Genomic DNA, 24,805 nt, shown 5'->3' with positions numbered 1-24,805 from the left:
GGAAGTGAAACAGAGGGATATGAGGCATGGCTAGAACGGGTGATCTGATTGGTACACTTCATAGACATGTTCTTTATATATTTGTATGTATCTGAGAGCTATGCTATTGCGTACAAATAGCAGGATAGGTGACTTTAAATGTAATGGTGTCTGGTAAAGATGCAATCCTGATGCTGATGTCTCGGGAATATCAATGATATACATAACATCGATACATCTAAATACAATGTTATGGATCTGTGGGCATATTAACATATGTATAGCAGCTGTAAACAAATCACGTCTTCCTACCATTTGTGTGTGTCAGCATCCGTTTTGTATACACTTGCGCTTTAGTGTCGAGATACGCTTTTAAGATAGTTCAGTAAAAACGTCCTTCTCCTTAATTCTGTATCATTTCAACTTCATTCATTTATTCCATTTCTAAAAAGGTCAAATGTTGAGAAGAAGAAACGTCGGGCTTCCTAACACATTATATTGATGTCCTTTCTAAACGTGACGGCGTGTGTTCTCTGTGTTGCAGGTGTGAGTCGGAGATCGACGAGTGCGTGTCCAACCCGTGTCGAAATGGAGGTTCCTGTTTGGATCGATTCAACATGTTTGTGTGTGAATGCCAGCCTGGCTACAGCGGTCCAATCTGTGACACTAACGTATGTTCTTACATCCTCTTCTTTCGTGTTATACAGACGGTGTAATTGTGTCAATAAATACACATGTTGAAGACCAGGCACGTGCAAATCACAATTACAAAAACACCTACAGAAACCTGTGTCTAATACACCTTGTCTAAAGCTTATGTGTTGCTTTTTACAATTGTGTCACTTAGTATTATATGCTATGTTATTATATTAAACTAATTATAAATTGTAGTATCGATTCTTAGCCGCACAATATCTTCCTTTTGCCCGTCGTTACTGAAGCATTGAGCCTGACGGCTTTATGGGAAAGGTGGTGAGAGAAATATGAAGGCGAGACAGGAAGTGCATCTTTGCCGGCATTATTGAGGGTTAGTCAACATGTGAGAAGATCGGACTGAAAAATACTTAATTTCTTTGCATTTATCATTAATTATCTGTCATGTTGAAATGTTTGAACCATCCCCATATGTTTGTTTTAAATACAAACATTATAATATCCCTTAAAACTGCCACAAAAGTTGTTATTCAAGGCATATATTTATCGAAAATCGCCAGCATCCTCCGCACGTTCCTGCTGAAGACTACATACATCTGTTTTATTGTGTCGCACTGTTGGAGGAACCTTCAGTTGAATCTCTGCCCTCCTTCCTTTGCAGAAACAATTTCAGAAACAGGTGATCCCGTGGCTGATGGTGGCCCTGCCGCTGCTCTGCTTCTGCGTTCTCATCCTGGTCATCGGCCTGACCTTCATGGTGCTCACGGCCAGGAAGAAGCGCCAGTCGGAGGGCGCGTACAGCCCCAGCACTCAGGAGGTGGCTGGAGCTCGGCTGGAGATGGACAGCATGCTCAAAGTGCCCCCGGAGGAAAGACTCATCTGAAGGGGCGTTACTTCTGATCTGAGCTCTGCAGGCAGGTGCACAGGACACACAATGGAACACTGAACAGGTGGAGATCCAGGATCATTCACTCACTGAAAGGTGTTCAGCACGTAGCTCATTTATCGTAAAACTCTACACTGTAGTCGTTTTATAGATCCAACTAGTGCATAGAGGAGGGCTTTCTTTTAAGAGTCATGGCACAGTGAAGCATGGACTGTGGAAAATGGCTTCTGGTGTTAGAGGAGTATCCTGAACAGTAGAGCTGCTGGTCCTCTGATGGCTACTGGATGCTGCCGGTAAGAACACTTGGAGTGAAAATTAGTGATGGGAATTACGGCTCTTCTTATGGCTCCGTTCTTTTCCGAGAGCCGTTCAAAAGAGACGTTTTTATTTTTAAGGGGGCGGGGCTAATCGGTTTATCTGCGAAATAACCACCAGGATAATGATCGACTGTATTGCCAGAAATCTACTTTTACTCACAGAAAAATGTTTAACTTGCTACATCTCTCGGCCAAACTGCTACTCAAGCAACACGCGTTATGCCATCATCATCTACGGAAAATGTGCATTCGGGAAAGCGAGTTCCCGTAAAGGCGAGTGGATTTATGGCAGGTAGTGAACCAACGATAAAAAGAACGGCTCTCATCAAGTACGACTCGGTTCCCTTAGTTCGTTCAAAAGAATCGGATCGTTCGCCAACTAGACTGAAGGTTGTTCCGACTGATCTGAGCACTGCAGGCAGGTGCACAGGACACAAAAGGAAACTCTGGAACAGTGGCTCATTCACTCAATGAAATGTGTTCAGCGCGTAGCTCCTTTATCGTAAAACTCTACACTCACCTCATTCACACCAACGGTGTTTTGGGGCCGGTTCGGAGCTGGAGCTTGAAAGGCACCGGGTTTTCCTGTTCACACCGCAGCGGAGCCGCCTCTTAGCTCCGGAATCCGCTTACGTCGAGGCGGGGGCAGGGGCGAGATCAACTCCTGAACAACAACAAAAAGCCGGCGTTGTATCCAGTTTGTACACAACGATGGAGAAACTTAACAAGCAGCAGTGGTCCACTGAAGAGACCAGCTACTTACTGGGAATCTGGTCTTCCGAAGAGGTACAGAGGAAGCTGGAGCACAATCGGCCATTGTTGTTGTTGTCGGTGTCAGCTGTGAGGGGTTTCCGCGCGGTTTGGCTTTATGTCTTTACGTGCCGTAAACAGTTACGTCATGACGCAAACGATGACGCAATGACGCAGCACCAGTCGGACTCTGGGCAGTGTGAAAAGAGCCGGAGCTAAACCGAAGAACCGGTTCTGAACCTGAAAAGCTCTAGCACGGAGCTTGAACCCGTGTTACGTTGGTGTGAATGAGGTAACTGTAGTCTTTTGTCTATGGCAGGGAACTTCACCTGTTTTATAGATCGAACTTTGTGCCGCAAGTAAATACCGCTAGTGAATTGTGAAGGGGGGGGGGGGGTGCTTGTGACTTAACCGACCGGCCCCATACTTGCCAACCCTCCCGATTTTCGCGGGAGAATCCCGATTTCATTGCCCTCTCCCGGTTTCACATTTCTCCCGATTTCTAACAAAATCAGATTTACTGAGGACTGTTTCCACTCGGACTTTAATGCAGCTACACCATTGTTTGATTTCCATGGTAGCGCGTCTCTTTAGTAGCGCGCGCAGCTGAAAGTCTGAGAGGGTGAGGAAGATAGTCACAGAAAACGGAACAAGAATCGACAACTCTCTGCTCACTCCTTTCCAGCCCACACATATGCTCCATCAAGGATGGTGCTACAGGCCGCAAGGCAGTGCAAGTACAATAAGCATGCTAATGTTAATCTCACCCCCCCCACCCCCACGGCTTTCTTTTAAGAGTCACAGCACAGTGAAGCGCTACAAGCACATCGACTGGAGTAATGGCATCCAGCTGTTCCTCTGATGGCCACTAGATGCTGCCGGTAAAAACACTTGGAGTGAAAATACTTCAATCGTTTTGATGGAAGAAAGAAAGACAATTCATCCTTCCAGTTTTACTTGGGTCTTGGTGGTGATTTGACAAAAGCCCTAAAAGCCACCTGAGTTTAAAAGAGGTGTATGTAACTACCCACCTGTTTCGGTACATAGTTTTATTCAAGCACTCTGGGAAGATTCTGATTGAAAAGGCCCAAACTATACTTTATATCGTCATCATTTTGTGTCACCTGTGGTGGTTTGACTCTCAGCACCACTGTGTTAAAATGCAGACAACCAAGTTTAAAGGAAGTTCTGTAACTTGTAAATCTAGATGGTGTTCCCACATTTCTCCACTGTTTCTGTTGGTCCTGATTGTGTAACATTTAGCTACCTGTGTAGGGGGATTTGGGACAAACTCTAACAAGATCAGTGTTGTTCAATGCGAGGGACGTGAGCCTTATACAGCTGCTGTTCCGGAAAGGTTTCTGGAGCCTTGGCCAGATTGACCAGTCTTCCCTTCTACATATGGCACATTCAGAATAGAGTACAGGGATTCCTGGTTGAACAAAGGTCCCTTTAGAAATGTACACCAAGTAGCCTGTATAGAATATGGATGTGATCCTTGACATCACAAGTTGCACTATGATTCTCGGGCTCTTTGTACACTCCATACTGCACTTATCACCCACTTTGGTGCTCTCTGGAAAAAAAGGTATTTGTGCTTGAAAATGAATTCAAGATGGCGTTTGTCAGGTGCTGTAACAAACAAAAAAACATTTGTGGTGCAAGAAAGACAATTAAAACGTGTACAGAACACGACAAATATATTGGATAACCGTGAAGATTCTTTGTGGCAAAGCAAAAGTAGCATTTGTCGAATCCATGTGCAGCTAAAATAAATGTTGAGGACTGGGACCCTTTCAAATTGCAGAGACACAAAATAATCCATACAAAAACATACTGTTTTTAATTTCGTTTGAAAAGCTATTTCCCTTGTTTTGTTGAAGATCTCAGAGATTATTTTCCTTGAAGGACTTTTCTGTACACTTTGTATTTATATTCATTTTGCTGTTACAGCTCACATGCATAAAGTGTCAGCTCATGTTTCATGATATGAACGTTGGAGTTTGTAAAGTACGGTATGTTTTTAGGATGCAAGGTTGAATATACTGCAACACACTATAACGGGATGTAAAGTATTCGTTTTTTTTAACAAACATGTCATTATTTAGTACAACTGCAGGTGTTGGCTGCACATTATGTCATTGTTTTCTTAAATGTCTTTATTTTGTTGTGCAAAATCCAGATTGTCTACAATGTATAATAAACCTGCAATAAAGTCAAATGGGTTTTGCACTGTTATTTCTTCTAAATCTTGTTCAGTCGCACCGGAGCCCCTGGATCTGGAAGAAAACTGAGCCGAACCCAGAGGTATCGCGCTCAGTGGGGGGTGGTTCATCTCCAATAAATGTCTCTTATTATTTGACAACACAGAGTCTGTGGACAGCTTCTTTGGCAGCATGTTGCACTCACTGATTGTTTTTGGAAAAAGGGTTTTAAAATGTCGCTAGAAGCTAACTTTGCTTGATTTGTTAACTCTGGTGTCCCACAGGGCACAGTGTTGGGCCCGCTGCTTTTCCAATGCTAAATCAATGACTCATCACATGTGTTATCAACAGTGTGGTTATTTATGGATCACTACTTGATCTACAGGCCTTTTTAAGTGGATGTGAGCAAGAATACCTACAGCAGTGTTTCCCCTAGGTTTATTGCTTTGGGGGGGAGCTGACTGAATAATTTAACAATTACTGTTATTGATTAATGCATCAGTGTTTCTTAGGGTCAAAAACACTACACTCACAACTTAAAATGAAAGCGTTTAGTTTATTTAATAAAAGAGCACACGTTCAATGTGAAAAGTGACTGTAGACAGATTACTTCAGTTGCAATTTGGTGCTATATATAACAAAAAAAGAAAAGACAATGGTAGGGGAACCACTGTACCGGGTGACATAAACATATTATAAAGATTTTTTTTTCATTTTCCATGCACTTTCAAGTCTAAAATTACCGACTTCCAAGTTCAAACTTTGTTGGTGTGTCAATATATATTGGAAAGAGGGTTTTAAAATGTCGCTAGAAGCTAACTTTGCTTGATTCGTTAACTCTGGTGTCCCACAGGGCACAGTGTTGGGTCCGCTGCTCTTCCTATGCTAAATCAATGACTCATCACACGTGTTATCAACAGTGTGGTTATTTGTGGATGACAGCTTTCTCGACAGGCCTTTTTGAAAGTGGACAGGACCAAGAAGACCTACAGGGTGACATGAACAGATTTATTTTTTCCATGCACTTTCAAGTCTGAAATTACCGACTTCCAAGATCAAACGTTGTTGGTGTGTCAATATATATTTGAAACCGTAGAATGTAAGAAGAGTTGCTTTTCTCTACACCTCAACATCGGTGAAACTGTGAGGGGCATTTCTATAATTACATTTTAAAAGGTTATTATTCAGTCAGTAAACAAAGAAAAAACCTGTCCATATGTGTGTTGCTCCGGGTAAGCAGAAGCGATTTTGTGAAACTCACCAACTGTGGTATATTTTTCTGTTCATGATTAAAAATGTTATAACCTTTCCACTACCTTCAATCCCTCAAGCAATTCACAAGAAAACAGACCTCAGATTCCCTAGCGTGTTTCTAGATTGAAAATAGGGTATAATGACAATATCTTATCTTATATCAATATCCTTAGTAGGTCAACTAACTAGTGACGGAGATCTCCATTTGCTATCCTCAGGATCCATTTCAAATGCACACAAATAGCTTCGCTTGAACAAGTTTCACATCCAATACGAAACCCAGACAAAAAGAAGCTCAGTGTTGTGAATTATAATATGTTTAGATTATTTTAATATTAATTTCTACAAGTGGACATTGGGCTGTGATTGGGGTGGTGATGAAAAAAGTGTCACGTTTTACCCTCTGAGGACCACAAGTTCATTATCTCTCCATGACGTCTTGTGTAAAATACTAAAGATAAGACTTGTAAATAACAGAGGTTTACAGGTACAAAATAATCAGGAATAATTTAACACATTACCATATTAAGTGTACTCATTATTCCCAGTTGAATTGACAGTGGAGACAAGAGTAAGAAGCATGTTTTTCATAATGTATGAGCAGCGTGTAAGTCAGTTTCTCATTTACTGTCTGCAAACAGAAAGTAATACTTGACTGAGGCAAAACCAACACAAGAAAAGTGCATATATATAAAGCAGAATTAGTCAACAATAATATACAAAAAGGGTTTCCAAGTCCATATATATTTAATTAGACAGAAATGTTCAAATCATTTTAGGGACATTACAGTCTATTGGAGGCGTTCTTTTTAAGTTTCTTTTAAAAAAAACAGTAGGAGGCAACACATCTTCACAGGCCAGTGAGACGAGCCAACATGGGGTTCATCATGAAGGCAAGAAAACTGAACAAAAACAGTGCATGAAGCTATAAAAAAACATCAATATGTGACCTGACTGCATGATTGAGACGCACCACACTTTGTAGCTACGGTACCAGAATGCCACTACGATGTTCATAGCACACGAGCTAATCGTAGAAGATGGTTTTGTGAGTGCGACATATATCCTCTTTCAAGAAACACTGCGAGCTAATTTTTAAATCTCATATCTATACTCATTTATACGGAGCACTTCGCTAATGTGGAGGCGTTAAGAGACTTTTGGAAGCAATCTGGTAATGAGAACTGTTGGCATCTGAACATCAAGAAGCAAGGCTTTGAGTGGGATTCCCTGGGAAGACAAGACAACACAAAATATGATAGTGGTGTGTGTGTGTGTGTGCGTGCATGTAGGGGTCCCACATACTGAATCAGGACCTTCTGTCGCAGTAACTGGTTCTTTATCTCGGATAGTTTGACACACAACAATAGTCGAAAATCACGTCGGAAAAGCGTACAACAAAAGTCATAAATAAATATGTGTGGATGTGAATTCATGTTCCACTTATAAACTGTGTTTTGGTAATAAAAGCTCTTTTTCAGTCTTGATTTGTGGTTCATGGCGGCAATAGAGTGGTGTAGCGATGACTTATTTTTGTAGGCAGACCTTGAAGTTAGCATCTCCCGTTTCCCTTCTCAAAAAGCAATGGGATTTTTCCAACGTGTTTTGGCAGGAAAACCTCCACATATTTAAACTACTTCTATGATTGTTGAAGCTTAAATGCAGTCGGCAGAAGTACATAGCTAATGTTAGGCTTGAGGTCGCCACGCTAAATCGTCTCATTAAGTCACTTGTTGGCAACCACTGTTTACATTGTGTTTACGACACATGGAGGCTCCTAGAATCAAACATTACACTTGTCGGTCTTATTTTAGACATCCAACCAAAAAGGTGTTGAAGGGAAACGACAAGAGAACTGGAAGTGGTCGAGTCATTTCATGCGAGTTTGAATAAAGCCAACAAAGAACCTTCAATGTTAGCGTGCAGGGAAAGATGATGTTTTAAAAAACAGTGTAAGTGTTGTATGTTTTTAGAGCTGAACGCAATAGAAGGTCTGGAGTCAGTAGTGAGGAGAGTGTACATATTCAGTCAAAGGTTTCCCACCTCCTCCGAAGATCTTCCACCTTCTTTTTGGGGGGTTTATCCGGCTTGGGCATAGTCAGCAGATCCCCGAACAGATCCTGAGTCTTCTGGCTGTCCGAATCAGCGCAGAGCGGCTTCTCCAGTAAGTTCACGGCTGCACTGGGGACAGAAGAGTCGGCTAAACTGGAGAGAGCGTGATTGCTGGCAGAGAAAAGCGGCCGAGAGGAAGGGAAGCGCTGCAGTCCATAGCTGGGGCAATTCTGTCTGTACAGTCCTGGTAGTGTAGAAAAGGACTGAGGCTGAGTGTGTAAGTAAGAGCCTGCTTGATGCCCGTAGGCGGCATTGAAAGGATTCCCTCCGACAGTGAGTGGGAAGCGTATCTGTGTGTTCTGCAGAGAGTGGGAGAAAGGGTTGAGGGGCATGTGAGGGTGCATCGGGAACGGAGGCAAGCCCTGAGGGTAAGACCTGGGTGGTAGTGTTGGTTTGCTGGAAGAGTGGGGGCTGGGTGCCGAGCTGCTGCTGCTGCTGCTCAGGGGGTCCAGAAGGCTCATCAGATCTATGCTGTCCACGGAGGACTCCATCAGGTCTCCATCGGTGCTCATGCTCAGTGCCTGCCTGAACTCCTGCCCCCCTGAAGAAGACGTCCCTCCTTCACCTCCTTCTGCTGGTTTGGAGCGTATTTGCGCCGCGGGGGGCGCCAACACGCCGCCGAGCTCTGGCGTTCTTCTCCCTTGAGGACGAGGGATGGTGATGTTCCCGGAGGTGGAAGGATCCAAGGTGTCAAGGCATGGACTCGGGCTAAGAGAGGGGATTTCCATCTGCGAGGGAAGTTGGACGGATGGAGGTCTGTCGGAGAGGGGGGGCGCGCAGACGTCCTGCTCCACACTCCACAGCTTGTTGTAAGGGTTGGAGAGCTTGAGACCTGGAAGAGTTCGGGAGTGTTCGCCCACACTCAGGTCCATCCGCTGCGAACACAAGAGAGCATTCAGAGTTTAGAAGCCAGAGAGAGTTCAGCGTGTGAGCATTTGGTTAGGGGTCTTGCCAAATATGTGGAACAAACTCCCAGAAACCTGCAGGTCCGCTGCAACTCTGACTACTTTTAAATCCAGGCTGAAGACTTTTCTTTTTGCCGCTGCTTTTAATTGAACTATTCACATCTCGCACTGCACTGTCACTTCTATTCATGTTTTACTATCTTTGCTTTTCAATGTTTCTCATGTGTTTAATATCTTTCGTTTGTGTAAAGCACTTTGAACTGCCTTGTGCTGAAAAGTGCATTATACCTCATCTTGTCTTGGACATAATCCATAATAATTTATTTTTGGAAACTACCCAGATTCAAGATTAAAAATTCAAAGATTTTATTGTCATACAAAATGATATATAACAATATAACAATTAAAGGTAGGGTAGGTAAGAGTGGAGAAACCAGCTCGAGTGCGCTAGAATTTGAAAGTACGCAGCCTTCCTCACAGAGCTCCTCCTCCAACACACGAACGCGCACATGACCAATGAGGGCACGAGATCAGTCTGTGCCCAGATGGAAGGCTGACAGGCAGGTAGGCCATCCAGTTGCTTTAGCCGGGCCGAAGCAGATGATTGGTCGAGCTTTTTACAGCGCCACGGCTTCCACAGATGATGTTTTTATGGATTTATTGTCAAAGCACTTCAGATATTCATTGCTATCAGGATGTTAAGAGCATTCCATGGAATATATAATATATAAGTGTTTCTGAAGGGAATTACCTTTAAATGTATTATTATTATTATTATTATAAGCTACAGTGCAGAAATGGCAATGTAATTCTTCTGACCTGAGCTCCTCCAACAATGCAACATATATATTAAAATACAAATAGTGCAAGAAGTCTATACGTGTAAATAGAATATGATACAGCATGTGACGCATGAGAATTAGAAACCAAATGCATATCTTTGAGGACAGGTGGGAAAATGGGTCAAGTTTAGAACACTATAATGAAGATGCTTAATGTATACCTGAGTGTTAATAATGTATGCATTCTTTTATTTGTAATATTATTAATACTATTATTTATTTTCGGATTTGTCATCTGTTATTTAGTTAATGTACGTACCTAGATGTGTCTATTTTTGACATGTATGCTTTGTGAGTATTTTCTTAAAATGCAAATAACAAAAAGAACATGATATGTACAAGAACAGAATATGAAAATGAAATAATGTACATTAAGACAACACGGTCTCGAGCAGGGGTTCCCAACCTTTTTTCCCAAGAGCCCCCCACACACACAAGGGGGGGGGGCAACAGCGGTAATTCAAGTTTGAAAGTCCAAGGATTAATTCATTTGGATTCCCGCTGTATGAAGAAATGAAAGGACGGCGCAAGTGGAAACAATTCACAAAGGGATTAGACTGTTTTAAACACGTGCTCAAAGTAAGCCGGATTTTGCCGATGTGTTTATGTGGATTCAAAAGTCGTAAATAATCTACAAAATGGAGGAGACCGATCTGATCGGAGCAACTGACAAATAATCCAACTGAAACCGGCATGGACAATGACTATGTTTTAAAAATGCGCTTATCCAGATAAGCCCGGTTTGGACACTTTACGGGCAGAAGAAACATTTCTATAGAAAGAATTATACATTTCTGTCTTTTTATGCCTAATAGCTACTAACTTGAATTTGTATTCAAATGAATTAATCAATTATTTTTTATATTTTATTGTAATGTAGAGACAAGGCTTTTAGTGACAATCATGCATTGCGTTACAATTATATGTTCCCAGGTTGGGAACCACTGGTCTAGAGCTCTGACCTGGTCACCGGTGACAAGTGACAGAATTTTGAGATTTTGAGAAAAAGGTCAGAATTTTGAGATTTTGAGAAAAAAAGTCAGACTTTTGAGATTTTGAGAAAAAAGTCAGAATTTTGAGATTTTGAGAAAAAAGTCAGACTTTTGAGATTTGGAGAAAAAAGTCAGACTTTTGAAATTTTGAGAAAAAAGTCAGACTTTTGAGATTTTGAGAAAAAAGTCAGACTTTTGAAATTTTGAGAAAAAAGTCAGACTTTTGAGATTTTGAGAAAAAAGTCAGAATTTTGAGATTTTGAGAAAAAGGTCAGAATTTTGAGATTTTGAGAAAAAGGTCAGAATTTTGAAATTTTGAGAAAAAGTCAGAATTTTGAGATTTTGAGAAAAAAAGTCAGACTTTTGAGATTTTGAGAAAAAGGTCAGAATTTTGAGATTTTGAGAAAAAAGTCAGACTTTTGAGATTTTGAGAAAAAAGTCAGACTTTTGAGATTTTGAGAAAAAAGTCAGAATTTGGAGATTTTGAGAAAAAGGTCAGAATTTTGAGATTTTGAGAAAAAAAGTCAGAATTTAGAAATTTTGAGAAAAAAAGTCAGAATTTGGAGATTTTGAGAAAAAGTCAAGAACAGAATATGATAATGAAATAATGTACATTAAGACAACACAGCGTAGAGCTCTGACCTGGTAGGTGAACTTGGCTTGTTGCAGCTCCTCAGAGTTTTTGGGAGTCCTCAGGTCCTCCAAACTTTTGGCTAAAGTGATGTGTTGGCTGTCGGGCTCGTCCTGGCAGCCGAAGATATCTCCCAGCAGGGTGACGTTGGAGAACTTCTCATTAACCGGGCTGGGGGGGGCGGTGTGACTCTCTGCTCCTTCTAACAACTCGGCCTCCTTCAGGGAGCGGTACGGCTGAGGCCTGCAGGGCAGAGAGAGGGCAACAGTTCACACATCCTTTCCTCAAGTAGAAGTACAGATAATCGTGTTTAAAAATACTCTGGTGAAAGTAGAAGTACTGACTAAACTTCTTTACTCAAGTAAAAGTAAAGAAGTATTGGCTTTAAAAAGGTATCTTCTTTAACTGTATTTATGTATGCACTACTGTATGTACACCAAGGCAAATTCCTCGTATGTTTTAAAGGTCCCCTATTATACTGTTCTTCATCAATATATTACAGGTCTCAGATATATACAGAACCTGTCTCTGATTGGCTGAAACACCAAACAGATCATTGCAGCATTACCCATAATCCCCTCTGTTTCAGCCCTGTTTCCAAAGTGCTGATTCTCTGTCTGTTACTTTAGATGAAAATAAGGAGCCCCTCCCCACGCCCCTCTGAGAGACATTTGGTTAAAAAGAACTCAATGGTGCTCTAGGAGGAGATTCAGGTGATAAGGGGGGGGGGGGGGTTACCTTGTTGCTGATTGGCTAACGGTTACACAAGACAACACATCGTTATGACATCATAAAGTGGACCAAATCTGATCAGCTCATTTTCAGACAGGTTTTTATAGAAATGGATCAAAAAGAGAGAAAATCTTTGTTCCTGAAACTTTCAGAGTCTCTTTCCACAGAGGGGACACATGTTGATGTAGAAGAGACATGAAGAAGAGGGGACACATGTTGATGTAGAAGAGACATAAAGAAGAGGGGACACATGTTGATGTAGAAGAGACATAAAGAAGAGGGGACACATGTTGATGTAGAAGAGACATGAAGAAGAGGGGACACATGTTGATGTAGAAGAGACATGAAGAAGAGGGGACACATGTTGATGTAGAAGAGACGTGAAGAAGAGGGGACACATGTTGATGTAGAAGAGACATGAAGAAGAGGGGACACATGTTGATGTAGAAGAGACATGAAGAAGAGGGGACACATGTTGATGTAGAAGAGACATGAAGAAGAGGGGACACATGTTGATGTAGAAGAGACATGAAGAAGAGGGGACACATGGTGATGTAGAAGAGACATGAAGAAGAGGGGACACATGTTGATGTCGAAGAGACATGAAGAAGAGGGGACACATGTTGATGTAGAAGAGACATGAAGAAGAGGGGACACATGTTGATGTAGAAGAGACATGAAGAAGAGGGGACACATGTTGATGTAGAAGAGACATGGAGAAGAGGGGACACATGTTGATGTAGAAGAGACATGAAGAAGAGGGGACACATGTTGATGTAGAAGAGACATGAAGAAGTGGACTTTGCACAATAGGTGACCTCTAAAACACACGTATCATGTATTGATTAGAAAGAGAGAAAGGCTTATTAATGTGTGAATAGTGCAAAGAGAGAGAGAGCTGCGTACAGAGGAGACCACTCGAAAGGGACGGAGAAGAGAAAGCTGTCAGGAAAGCCAGAGATGGAGTCTTCGTCGTACTGGAGCTCGTCTCCGGACGAATCCTCGGAGAGAAAGACTGTGTAGTGACGGGTAGGACGGAGAGAGCTACGTAAAGAGAAGCACATTCACAGCTCAGTACATGCTTATAAATAAAGTCCATTGTTAAAGGTGGGGTAGGTAGGAATTGAGAAACCAGCTCGAGATCGCTCGAATTTGAAAATACACAACCGGAGAAAATCTGCCCCTTCCTCACAGAGCCCCTCCTCCAACACACACGAACGCGCACATGACCAATGAGGGCACGAGATAAGTCTGTGCCCCGATGGAAGGCTGACAGGCAGGTAGGCCATCCAGTTACTTTAGCCGGCTCAGATGATTGGTCGTGCTTTTTACAGCGCCACGGCTTCCACACATGATGTTTTTCCATGGATTTTTTGTCAAGTTAGTTATAGCCTGTTATTACATGGTTTAGTTGAATACTCGATTCTGATTGGTCAATTCAGAACACGTGACACGTTGTTAATCCAGAACAGACAGACCGCTGTCAAGCACTTATTGACCGTTGTTAAGGACGCTCACATCTGCACAAACATGTCCGTTCGATTTAACTGTATACAGTTTGGCTCTAACTGACAAGACAAGAGCGACAAGAAAGCAGCGGAGAAGTAACGGGCAGAAACCGTCCTTTTTACGCAGCGGTCCAGACATAGGTCAGACGGCGACACATATTCAGTGTGCAGTTCCTTTGGCATTAGGGCAGGGATACTTAGGTACTTCCCAAGGTTTGACATAATGAATTGTGCTACTTTTAAAGCAAGCAACGATGTTTTCAAATCTGTAATCAAAAAGCTCCTCAAAAATGCTATCGAAGCGGTTCTTGCCGTTGCTACGTTACTTCAAACGGTAACAACGGACTATTTTTCTTAGCGGATGCATGTCAATTTAAATCAATATACTATTTTTTAAATCAATAAAATCATTTTCTAAATCCATAAAAGCATTTCAATTAATATTGGGAGTCATAACGTTACTTTGTTGAGAATGTGGCCGTGTGATAAGCGGGATAATGTGCAGCGACTTGTTCCTTATGGGGAAAATAACACCTTCAGGCCGATCTAGATCCCTCCGCTTCGCGTCGGGCTCCTGATCCTGATGTTCTTTTCCCCATAATGACCACGGCGCTGCACATTATCCATTATACATACATGATAGCTAACTTTCCAATGTTGTGATGTGACCGGCGTTAGCTAACATTAACGGCCCCTACACACGGCGGCGTGCGTTGCCGCTTCTGCCCATTCACTTTGAATGGGGTGACGTCACGATTCGCCGAACTGCATTGTGGGAGCAAGGCGTAGCTTCTCTCGAGGTGCTCGCTGCAAAAGTAGAGCAATGTTCTACTTCTGCCGGCTCGACGGAGGCGTCAGCCAATCAAATCCCTCGTATGTAAATCTGACAGTACAAGCAGTAGCCAATCAAACCGGGTGTATGTTGGGAGAGCCAGACCGCAGTTATTTCTCATATGTCAACAAAAGGAGGAGAAAATGATCGTGGCGGTAGGGAATCACCCGGTACTCTATGACCAGTCCCTCTTTACATACAGGGATACAAACCGGAGGAGCCAGGCATGGGGGGAGGGGGCAGAGACAGTGGGGGAAACTGGTAGGTTTTCGCTTGTTTGGGGAGTTTATATCCAGTGTACTTCGTTTGAATGGACAGCTAGCAAGCAGACAGTATATTTAGCCAGCATGTAGCATGAATGCTTTGCTTTGCTTTGTATGTCCGGGGCGGGACATTGATGTGGTTGGTTGTTGGTCGCGTGGACTCCCCAAGCTCAAGACACGCCCACCGCCAACGCACGCCGCCGTGTGTAGGGGCCAACTGTAGCTAACGCCGGTCACTCACCGAGACAGCTGCCCTGTTCTCCACTGGTTCTCCTCACACCACAGCTCCATTTCTCTCCGATGGCCGTTATTTCTTCTCGTCCTTGGCTGCTCCCGGTCTCTTGGACGCCTAGCAGGCTCATCATTATATGGTTGTGGTCCGTCGTATGCATTCGAATATTTATTTTCAACCTCTTCTGTGTCAATACTAGCATTGTGATCCATGTTTATTACTACGCTAGACCGGCCGCTCTCCCCCATGGTACGCCACACGCGGGAGGTCACGCGGGGAGGCTTTTTTTATGCGGAAGTAAAAATGTCTTACAAGAACGACGCCAGATGTCACGCCAGATGCGGTGTATATCTTTTGGAAAATCTACATCATTTTCCTACACATGTATTCACTGGTGTCTCTAAGCTGCAAGTCGCTCTCTTGATTGGCTGATATTCATTGCTGTCGGGATGTTAAGAGCATTCCATGGAATATAACAACAATTATAAAACGGACAAGTCAAATCAAGCAATCTGATTGGTTCTTAGCCGTGATATACTGAGCGTATACCACGGGTAGAATTGTAAATGACATTTTACAACAAGTCAGTATCCCTCCGCGCGACGAGCCGGTTTCTCAAACTTACCTACCCCACCTTTAAGTGTCAGGGACAAGAAGAAGGAAAATTAAAAGTTGGACGGTTTGAGGATTAGAATCAGTTTCACAAAAGGATCAAGACTTAAAATGTTACCAATCAATAAGAAAAAGAATGGGAAAACATTTGAAATGTAATTGATTACTGATCATCTCGACAGTATGTGACTGTGTCTGCGAATGCATTATGTCTCCAAGTTCATTCACTGGCATGAAGCGACTCAATTCTTTACTTGGAAACGCACAAAATGGCCACAATTATGCAAAACAAATCGACTATAGCGAGCGCTATTTGGGATTAAAATGGCGTATGTAGGACTGTGGGAGAAAGTGAGAGAAGGCTTACTGGTCCCCGCTGCTCTCCAGACTCACGTTGCTGCTCGGCCTCTTCAGCATCATCGTTGGCCGAGCCTGTGGGAGTGGAACCTTATTTATTTTGGGAAAGGGATCATAAGTTATTACGTCGTAGACCTACCTCCTCACCAGAGACACTCACGGGAACGGGCCATTGTTCTATGTGTGGTTGACTTACTGAAATAAAAGAAAAACACAACAAAGACGACATTCTGGCCTGGATTTTAAATATATGTACCTGCGTAAGATTCACACACTGATGCCCCGGCGCCAGTTTTAGTGTAAGTTAGATTGTATATCTCAATCTTTATTTATTTATTTATTTATATAGCACATTTATATGTGTATTTTATATGTTATTTCGCGTTCGGACATCTTGTAGATTGTTGCTTTTAAATCATCTATTGTTTTTACTTGTACTTATTTTATGGCGTGTGAGCTGAGCTGTGTGTATGTTTGTTTATTTGACTGTACAGCACTTTTGTCTGGAGGTTTTAAAGTGATTTTTTTAATAAAGCTGTATTGTATTATTTTTTTTTAGTTAGCCGCGACACTGCTTTCATGAATTGCAGCTCGGCGAAGTTCCTTTTAAACTCGTTCTCCCCACCTCTTTTGTTCTCACCTGCCCAAAGTGCACCGTGATTGGCTTCTGGTCGTCCAGCGAGGTCATCGGCCCCTCCCTCTTGACTGCCGGGCTCTCGTCATCGATCACCACCGACCCCACGGTGGAGAAGCCGTTCTCTGCCTGCTCCTGTGAGAAAGAATTATGACATCATAAAGTGGCCAAAATCTGGGGACGAAGAGGGGACACATGTAGATGTAGAAGAGACGTGAGGAAGAGGGGACACATGTTGATGTAGGAGAGACATGAAGAAGAGGGGACACATGTTGATGTAGAAGAGACATGAAGAAGAGGGGACACATGTTGATGTAGAAGAGACATGGAGAAGAGGGGACACATGTTGATGTAGAAGAGACATGGAGAAGAGGGGACACATGTTGATGTAGAAGAGACATGAAGAAGAGGGGACACATGTTGATGTAGAAGAGACATGAAGAAGAGGGGACACATGTTGATGTAGAAGAGACATGAAGAAGAGGGGACACATGTTGATGTAGAGGAGACATGAAGAAGAGGGGACACGTGTTGATGTAGAAGAGACATGAAGAAGAGGGGACACGTGTTGATGTAGAAGAGACATGAAGAAGAGGGGACACATGTAGATGTAGAAGAGACATGAAGAAGAGGGGACACATGTTGATGTAGAAGAGGGGACACATGTTGATGTAGAAGAGACATGGAGAAGAGGGGACACATGTTGATGTAGAAGAGACATGAAGAAGAGGGGACACATGTTGATGTAGAAGAGACATGAAGAAGAGGGGACACATGTTGATGTAGAAGAGACATGAAGAAGAGGGGACACATGTTGATGTAGAAGAGACATGAAGAAGAGGGGACACATGTAGATGTAGAAGAGACATGAAGAAGAGGGGACACATGTTGATGTAGAAGAGAAATGGAGAAGAGGGGACACATGTTGATGTAGAAGAGACATGAAGAAGAGGGGACACGTTGATGTAGAAGAGACGTGAAGAAGAGGTTGTCTGAAGTTCCGCGGCCTCATACCTTCTGCTTCAGCCGGCTCTTCACCTCCTTGATGCGCATCTTGGCGTGGTCCTTCGCCTGTGGGACAAACGGAGACAAGCAGCTGATGGTCGTCTGATTCCTCACCAACGGGTCATACTGTAACCGACGACAGAAGAGACGTGCTTACAAACTTATAAACGGTCTTCATGGCGGGGTTGGCCCTCGTCTTCACCGTGTTGAAGATAGCTCCGCCTCCTTTCTGTCAGGAAACACACACACAAGTTAGTCGCACAAACATTTTGTAACACACTGAGACACAAATCTGTGACACACACATTTTCAAACCATACATGCTAGTGACACGCATATTTTCAACACACAGACAAATGACACACACACACACACACATTTTTGTAAAACACTTGACACTTGACACACACACACACACACACACACACCTATTAGTGACGCACATACACACAAGCACCAGTCAGAGACACACACATATTTGTAACACACACACACACACACACACACACACACACACACACACACACACCTCTGTATGATTAGACACATCCATTAAGATCACACACACACACACACACACACACACACACACACACACACACACACACACACACACACACACACACACACACACACACACACACACACACACACACACACACACACACACACACACACACACACACACACACACACACACACACACACACACACACACACACACACACACACACACACCTCTGTATGATTAGACACATCCATTAAGATAGAACACACACACACACACACACACACACACACACACACACACACACACACACACACACACAGACTCACCTTCACAGTGAACAGCCACTGGTGGTAGGTCTTGTCACTTCCTGTGGAGGGGGGCCGATAAAAAGTCAAAAACAAGTAGTAGTGCCGTCTGCAATAAATAATATATATAAAAATATAATAATACATTTTATTTATCAAGCGCTTCATCAGGTGCTCAAAGACACTTTCCAGAGGTAAAACAAAATGGCAATAAAACCACATTTATCACAATCACACATTGGAAAGCTAGTCTCCAAAGGTGAGTTTTGGTCAGTGTTTTGAGGGGGGGGGGGGGGGGGGGGGGGGCAGTGCCGTCTCTGATTCGTTGTGGTAGCTGAGGGACACGATGGTGGGGACACGATGGAGAAGGCTTGGTTCGTATCCGAGCAGATCTATAACAAAACGTACTCTACTGCAGTATGACAACGCTCTGATTACATGGCTGCTGGGATCAGCTGATGTGTCGGTGTGTGTGTGTGTGTGTGTGTCTTTATGAAAATATGATATCAAATTAAAAGCTGAGTGGATGTCCCAAAGTGTGAAAATTGATATATCTGGAGCAGGGTTTCCGTCAGGATTTTTTCTCGCCGGTCAAATGTCCGGACAGAATTTATTTTACCGGACAAATTTGAAACTTACCGGTCATATTTCAATAATAATAATAATAATTGTGTAGCAGAGTTTCCGTTAGCAGGTAATTACCGGACTGGGACCGGATATGCTGATGTTTAAAACTAATTTTTATATTGCTTCAGTTTATAATCGAAACAGATCGAAAAATTCAGATAAATTTTTCAATAAATTATTCCACAAACATCAAATTACATTCAAACAAACTACTTGTAGTAGATGAAGTACATTATTCAAAAGTTTAAATTAACTTTGAATAATAACACGGGAGAAACGGATCCTCTCTCTCCGACAGCCCGTCAGTTTCTCATGCAGCGCGCTAAACAAGCTCCAATAGAAACATGAGGACACAGTTAGCCTGCTGCGCTAGCACCAGTTTGATGATCTGATCTGGAGTCAGCCTGATGACATGAGGACGAGCATCAGGACAGACTTTGGACCTGTATTTACTGTCGTCATGTCTCTTCACTGTGTGACTTCTTTGCTTCCATGTCAATGAACCTGTTAGATAATAACACACACACACACACACACACACACACACACACACACACACACACACACACACACACACACACACACACACACACACACACACACACACACACACACACACACACACACACACACACACACACACACACACACACACACACACACACACACACACACACACACACACACACACACACACACCTGCGTATTCACCCAGGCTGATTTCCTCCTCAAAGATGTCACTGAAACCTTCTCCTGAGTTCAGCAGGTCCAACCGGCCGTCAATAAACTGCACGTAAAACCAGAAAATGTATAAGAGCAGAAGAGGAAGGAGGAAATACAGGTGTGTGTGTGTTTTATTCCTATACACATGGACATACATTTAGCTAAATGTAGCTCTAGGGAAGGAAAATGTTCAAAATGATCTCCACTTCAATTATCAGCTATCACGACTTAAAGGGATGGAAATTGACTTATATATTTACTCAAGTTAGGACTTAGATATACAATGTGTGTGTGTGTGTGTGTGTGTCAGTGTTGTAGTCAAGTCACCAATTCACGAGTCCAAGTCACTCTCGAGTCACCACTCTTCGAGTCCAAGTCAAGTCCGAGTCACCTAAAAAGAGTCCGAGTCGAGTCCGAGTCTCAAGTCTTCATGTATTAATCTCCGTGGATATATGTGTTGAAATGTAGCTGCTCCTCTACATTGCTTTTATCCTGTCATGTTATACATATCTGTCTATTGAACTGCTGTGAAGCGAGTTTGGCTACAATTCTAGGTGCTATACAAAAATAAAGCTTATTACTAATATTAATATTATTATTATATATAAATAAACTATATTTAAAATGAGTTACCTTTTAGAGAAGTGATTATATTTGTATGCCAATATTTTCCTATGGTAAAGTTTTCGTTTTGCACTTTTATTTTGATAGTAAGAAGATCGGGACTCTTATTTTGAAGGAACTTTTACCGGTTAAATCGGTTTACTGATAAAGATTGAGCCCCAGAAAGCACATGGCTACTTAGCAGTAGCCATGTGCTTTCGCGTTATCGGCTGAATCTTTATGTATTGATTAGATCACGTTACTCTGATGATAGTGTTCAAGACAGCCTGTATGTCTGAACTCGGTCCTGAGAGGAATGTGTTCCGGAGCCTTCTCTTCAATATTGTTTCCACATCACGAGCATTTTGCGCTGCTCTTTTCCAATGTGGAAGCAGAATGTGTGAAAGCATACAGCACATGCGGGGTGTGTCTGTAGACATCTCTAGACTGGAATAGCGGGGTACGTGAACTCGCCTCACAGGTGCACACGCCAGGATTCAGTGCTTCTCAAAGTGTGGTCCGCGGACCACTGGTGGTCCGTGAGCGCCCCCTAGTGGTCCGTGAGTATATTGGTACAATTTGACATTTTAAATAAATTAATAAATTAAAGTTTTACGCACTCTCGCGGGAATATCTCCGCAATGGAGCGAGCTTAAGTTTCACTTTCGATTGTATGATATAGCCCAGCGCAACACCTTCCTCACACATGTTGCCACTTGTTTGTACCATTTTCAGGCGATTTGTAATCTGTTCTAGAAAAACGATGTGATTTTGGATATTTGTGGAGTTAGGTGGTCCGCGAGTGTTTTTTTATTGGTTAAGTGGTCGTTGGTATGAAAACGTTTGAGAAACCCTGGGATAGAGGACATCAGACTCCAGAGAAAATTAGCTCGAGTCAGAGCGTCAATGTACAAGTCGAGTCCGAGTCATCGTGGGGGGAAACATTCCCGAGTCCGAGTCCAAGTCAGCGTATGCCAGAATTCACGAGTCCAAGTCTGAGTCGCGTCAATCAGTGCGCGAGTCCGAGTCGAGTACTCCATCTCTGGTGTGTGTGTGTGTGTGTCTGTCTGTCTGTCTGTCTGTGTGTGTGTGTGTGTGTACCTGTACCTGTTTGAAGAGCTGCAGCTGGATGGCATTCTGCAGGAACTGCCTCATGGCACTGGAACGATGGCTCACAAAGGTTTCCTCGTTGAATGTTATGTGCTCTTCCTAAAGATGCAGGAAAACACGGGAGCTGTCTCAGCACTGTTCACCTCACACACCGACACATTCAGCATCTTATCACGTAAGGGGTGTGCGAGGACGTGAGTAGACAGACAGAGAAAATGTGTTTGTGCATGACTCTTCTATTGATCATTCGAGTCCTACATCAGTCAAGAGGAACATATGTTATATAATCCAGAAGTGCATTTAGCTCGTACACTGTTCCATAATAAAGGAAATCCAATGTATTGATTGTATATAATGTGTGTTGAATACCCGTAAACAGATTCTATGAACTGCGCAGCATACAGGGTTCTCGCTCAGAGGTTTTTTATCACCTACTGAACACATAAAAACAAAAATAGAGTTTGCTCTGCTGTAACTGCACAGCTTTGTTGAGCAACAGCCCCACCTAGTGTCAGCAGAAGGTAATGAAAATAATAATTCCAAAAATATGCAAAGAAAATACATGTAAAGATATATTTAAAGGTCACGTTTAGTCATCTGGTTCGTCTGTACATTGCTGTTTCAGTCTGCGTTCTTCTAATTAGTGTCCACAGTGTGCCTATTGAGCCGGTTTGAGCGATGTGGGGCAAGCCCCGATCTCTCACTGTCAAAATGAATGGGTGCTGTAAAAACTAAACTGCGCATGCTCAGAGTATTTTTCTATTCAATGTGAAAAATAATCACCAGTAGTGGGGCAAAACGCTGGCAACCCTACCAAACGTCATCTCATAATTCAGAGAGCTGATTGGCTGTAAGTACGTGCCCACCCAAGGTGACTTACCACTATACTGATGTCAAAAATAAGCCACCGTTCATTTTATAGGGTTAATTTGGCCGTCTCTAAAGATCAGGGTTCATACACTTTTTCACCAATGACTTCTCCATGACCTTTACCTAATTTCCATGACTACAAAAATTAATGTTGTGCCTATCTAAAACAAATCCAATAGGCTTACTAGCTTCTCCGCGCTAAAGCAACTCAAATCTCTCACCAGCAAAACACCTCGACAGTTAAATGCCATTTTACGTTTCATTACTATACGACACAGTATGTATTATCATTACAGTATTACTATTTCGCGATTAGATAAAATATAAATTATATTTGATGCAACTTTAATTACATTTCCATGACTTTTCCAAAACTTTGGGAAACATATTGTTTTCCCTCACTTTTCCAGGGCCTGGAATTTGCATTTTGAATTTCCATGACTTTTCCAGGTTTTTAATGACCGTAAGAAGAACCCTGAAAGATAACGTTGCTAATATAGCTAGCTGGCTAACAGTTGCAAACATCACTTTCGGTGAGAGATCAGCAGCCGCGTGCGATTCAAGACAACTACCGTACTTTCCGGACTACAAAGCGCACCTGCATATAAGCCGCCGCAGCTAAACTGTCCGTCTGTCTTGCTCTCGTTCTGTCTCTCGGTTCCACTTTTACTTTGGCGCGCTACCTGTCTCACTCTTTTCCGGCCTCCAGCTTTTCCTGCTGGAGCCGCCGCTTAGAGGTGGCGGGCGCGGACCGGTCCTAGAGCCCGTAGTGTTGAAGGTGGTTAATTTTACCTGTAAAATCCATAGATTTAGGAGGTTCCCTAGTGGCCGTTAGCTGTACAAAAAATGGGGGAAAAAGTCGCTTATAGTCCGAAAAGTACGGTAGTTGAAATTCACACACTTTGTTCACACTGTACGACATGGCAGTGTACTATGGGAAGTCTTAGATTTAAGACAGTCTTTTTTTTTTTTGGTTTAACCTCGCTAACCCACTGATCTCTCTTTGTAGTACAGTCTTATCCGGTGAAAATGTATTTAAAGCATATGCGCATACACCACGTGAAGCTGGTAAATGATCATACCCAGAGTCACATGACAGGCTCAGGTATATCGTTCTCTTTGTATGCATCCTTTATGTTTATGGTGTGCAGTTCACTGACCGGCTGGATGTGCAGGGCGTCTCTGTAGCTCCCGAACAGAGCCGCCTGACTCCTGAGGAACGCTCGAGCCACGCCGTCACCTGTGGTCGTTGAGACCTTCCTCAACCGGCTCTTTAAAGATGACACCTGTACGACAAGAAGTCACAGCAGCCATTATCAGTGAATACTTGCATATTTACAAAACGGCACTCAAGGATTCAAGGCTTTTATTAAATAAAATAGATAAAAATAAATAAAAATAAATAAATGAAATAAAATAAAATAAATAAAATAATTCAATAAATAAATAAATAAAATAAATAAATAAAATAAAATAAATAATAAATTAATTCAGTTCCTCCCTACTCACCACATCATTAGGCAGGCTTTGGAGGTCATCATAGGGGGTTTCCAGGGTGTTTGTGTCCACGTTCAGGACCACCACATCATCCAGAGCCAGCCCTCGGACTTTCTACCAGCAACACAAACACAGCCAGCTTCAGAAACAACGAGACTGAAGGGTGAAAAGTGAGTAACTGCGTTTAAATCTTAAAGGTCCCCTATTATACTGTTTCTCATCACGATATCACAGGTCTCAGATATATACAGAGCCTGTCTCTGATTGGCTGAAACACCAAACAGATCATTGCAGCATTACCCATAATCCCCTCTGTTTCAGCCCTGTTTCCAAAGTGCTGATTCTCTGTCTGTGACTTTAGATGAAAACAAGGAGCCCCCCCCCACGCCCCTCTGAGAGACATTTGGTTACAAAGAACTCAATGGAGCTCTAGAGGAGATTCAGGTGATAAGGGGGGGGGGGGGTTACCTTGTTGCTGATTGGCTAATGGTTACACAAGACAACACATCGTTATGACATCACAAAGTGGCCAAAATCTGATCAGCTCATTTTCAGACAGGTTTTTATAGAAATGGATCAAAAAGAGAGAGAATCTTTGTTCCTGAAACTTTCAGAGTCTCTTTCCACAGAGGGGACACATGTTGATGTAGAAGAGACATGGAGAAGAGGGGACACATGCTGATGTAGAAGAGACATGAAGAAGAGGGGACACATGCTGATGTAGAAGAGACATGAAGAAGAGGGGACACATGTTGATGAAGAAGAGACATGAAGAAGAGGGGACACATGTTGATGTAGAAGAGACGTGAAGAAGAGGGGACACATGTTGATGTAGAAGAGACATGGAGAAGAGGGGAC

General features: G+C 42.7%; 2 protein-coding genes across 7 annotated transcripts in view; one reads left to right on the top strand and one right to left on the bottom strand.

Moving 5' to 3' along the window:
- crb2a (crumbs cell polarity complex component 2a) overlaps nucleotides 1-4,824 on the top strand; it is a 37,546-nt gene extending 32,722 nt beyond the window's left edge. The window contains exons 12-13 of the mRNA XM_034095403.2: nucleotides 524-650; nucleotides 1,295-4,824. Coding sequence (XP_033951294.1) covers nucleotides 524-650; nucleotides 1,295-1,516 — 349 coding nt within the window. The 3' untranslated portion in view covers nucleotides 1,517-4,824. The remainder of the gene's footprint in view (nucleotides 1-523; nucleotides 651-1,294) is intronic.
- A 1,534-nt stretch (nucleotides 4,825-6,358) lies between these two features.
- The window catches only part of dennd1a (DENN/MADD domain containing 1A), a 39,189-nt gene continuing 20,742 nt past the window's right edge, over nucleotides 6,359-24,805 (bottom strand). For 2 of the 6 annotated variants that reach the window (XM_034095596.2, XM_034095599.2), the window contains 12 exons: nucleotides 23,960-24,061; nucleotides 23,611-23,736; nucleotides 21,578-21,679; nucleotides 19,844-19,931; nucleotides 18,539-18,579; nucleotides 17,859-17,930; nucleotides 17,711-17,767; nucleotides 16,703-16,831; nucleotides 16,073-16,152; nucleotides 13,165-13,302; nucleotides 11,538-11,769; nucleotides 6,359-9,031 (listed from right to left, as the gene is read on the bottom strand). In XM_034095596.2, the coding sequence (XP_033951487.1) occupies nucleotides 8,069-9,031; nucleotides 11,538-11,769; nucleotides 13,165-13,302; nucleotides 16,073-16,152; nucleotides 16,703-16,831; nucleotides 17,711-17,767; nucleotides 17,859-17,930; nucleotides 18,539-18,579; nucleotides 19,844-19,931; nucleotides 21,578-21,679; nucleotides 23,611-23,736; nucleotides 23,960-24,061 (2,130 nt within the window). In that variant the 3' untranslated portion in view covers nucleotides 6,359-8,068. The remainder of the gene's footprint in view (nucleotides 9,032-11,537; nucleotides 11,770-13,164; nucleotides 13,303-16,072; nucleotides 16,153-16,702; nucleotides 16,832-17,710; nucleotides 17,768-17,858; nucleotides 17,931-18,538; nucleotides 18,580-19,843; nucleotides 19,932-21,577; nucleotides 21,680-23,610; nucleotides 23,737-23,959; nucleotides 24,062-24,805) is intronic. The other 4 variants (XM_034095598.2, XM_034095597.2, XM_034095600.2 and 1 more) reach the window with 4 other exon arrangements.

This window comes from Pseudochaenichthys georgianus, chromosome 12 (genome assembly GCF_902827115.2).
Source record: "Pseudochaenichthys georgianus chromosome 12, fPseGeo1.2, whole genome shotgun sequence".
Classification (NCBI taxonomy): Eukaryota; Metazoa; Chordata; class Actinopteri; order Perciformes; family Channichthyidae; genus Pseudochaenichthys; species Pseudochaenichthys georgianus.
Note: the sequence above shows the minus strand (reverse complement) of the source record. Positions and strands in the feature narration are given on the sequence as shown.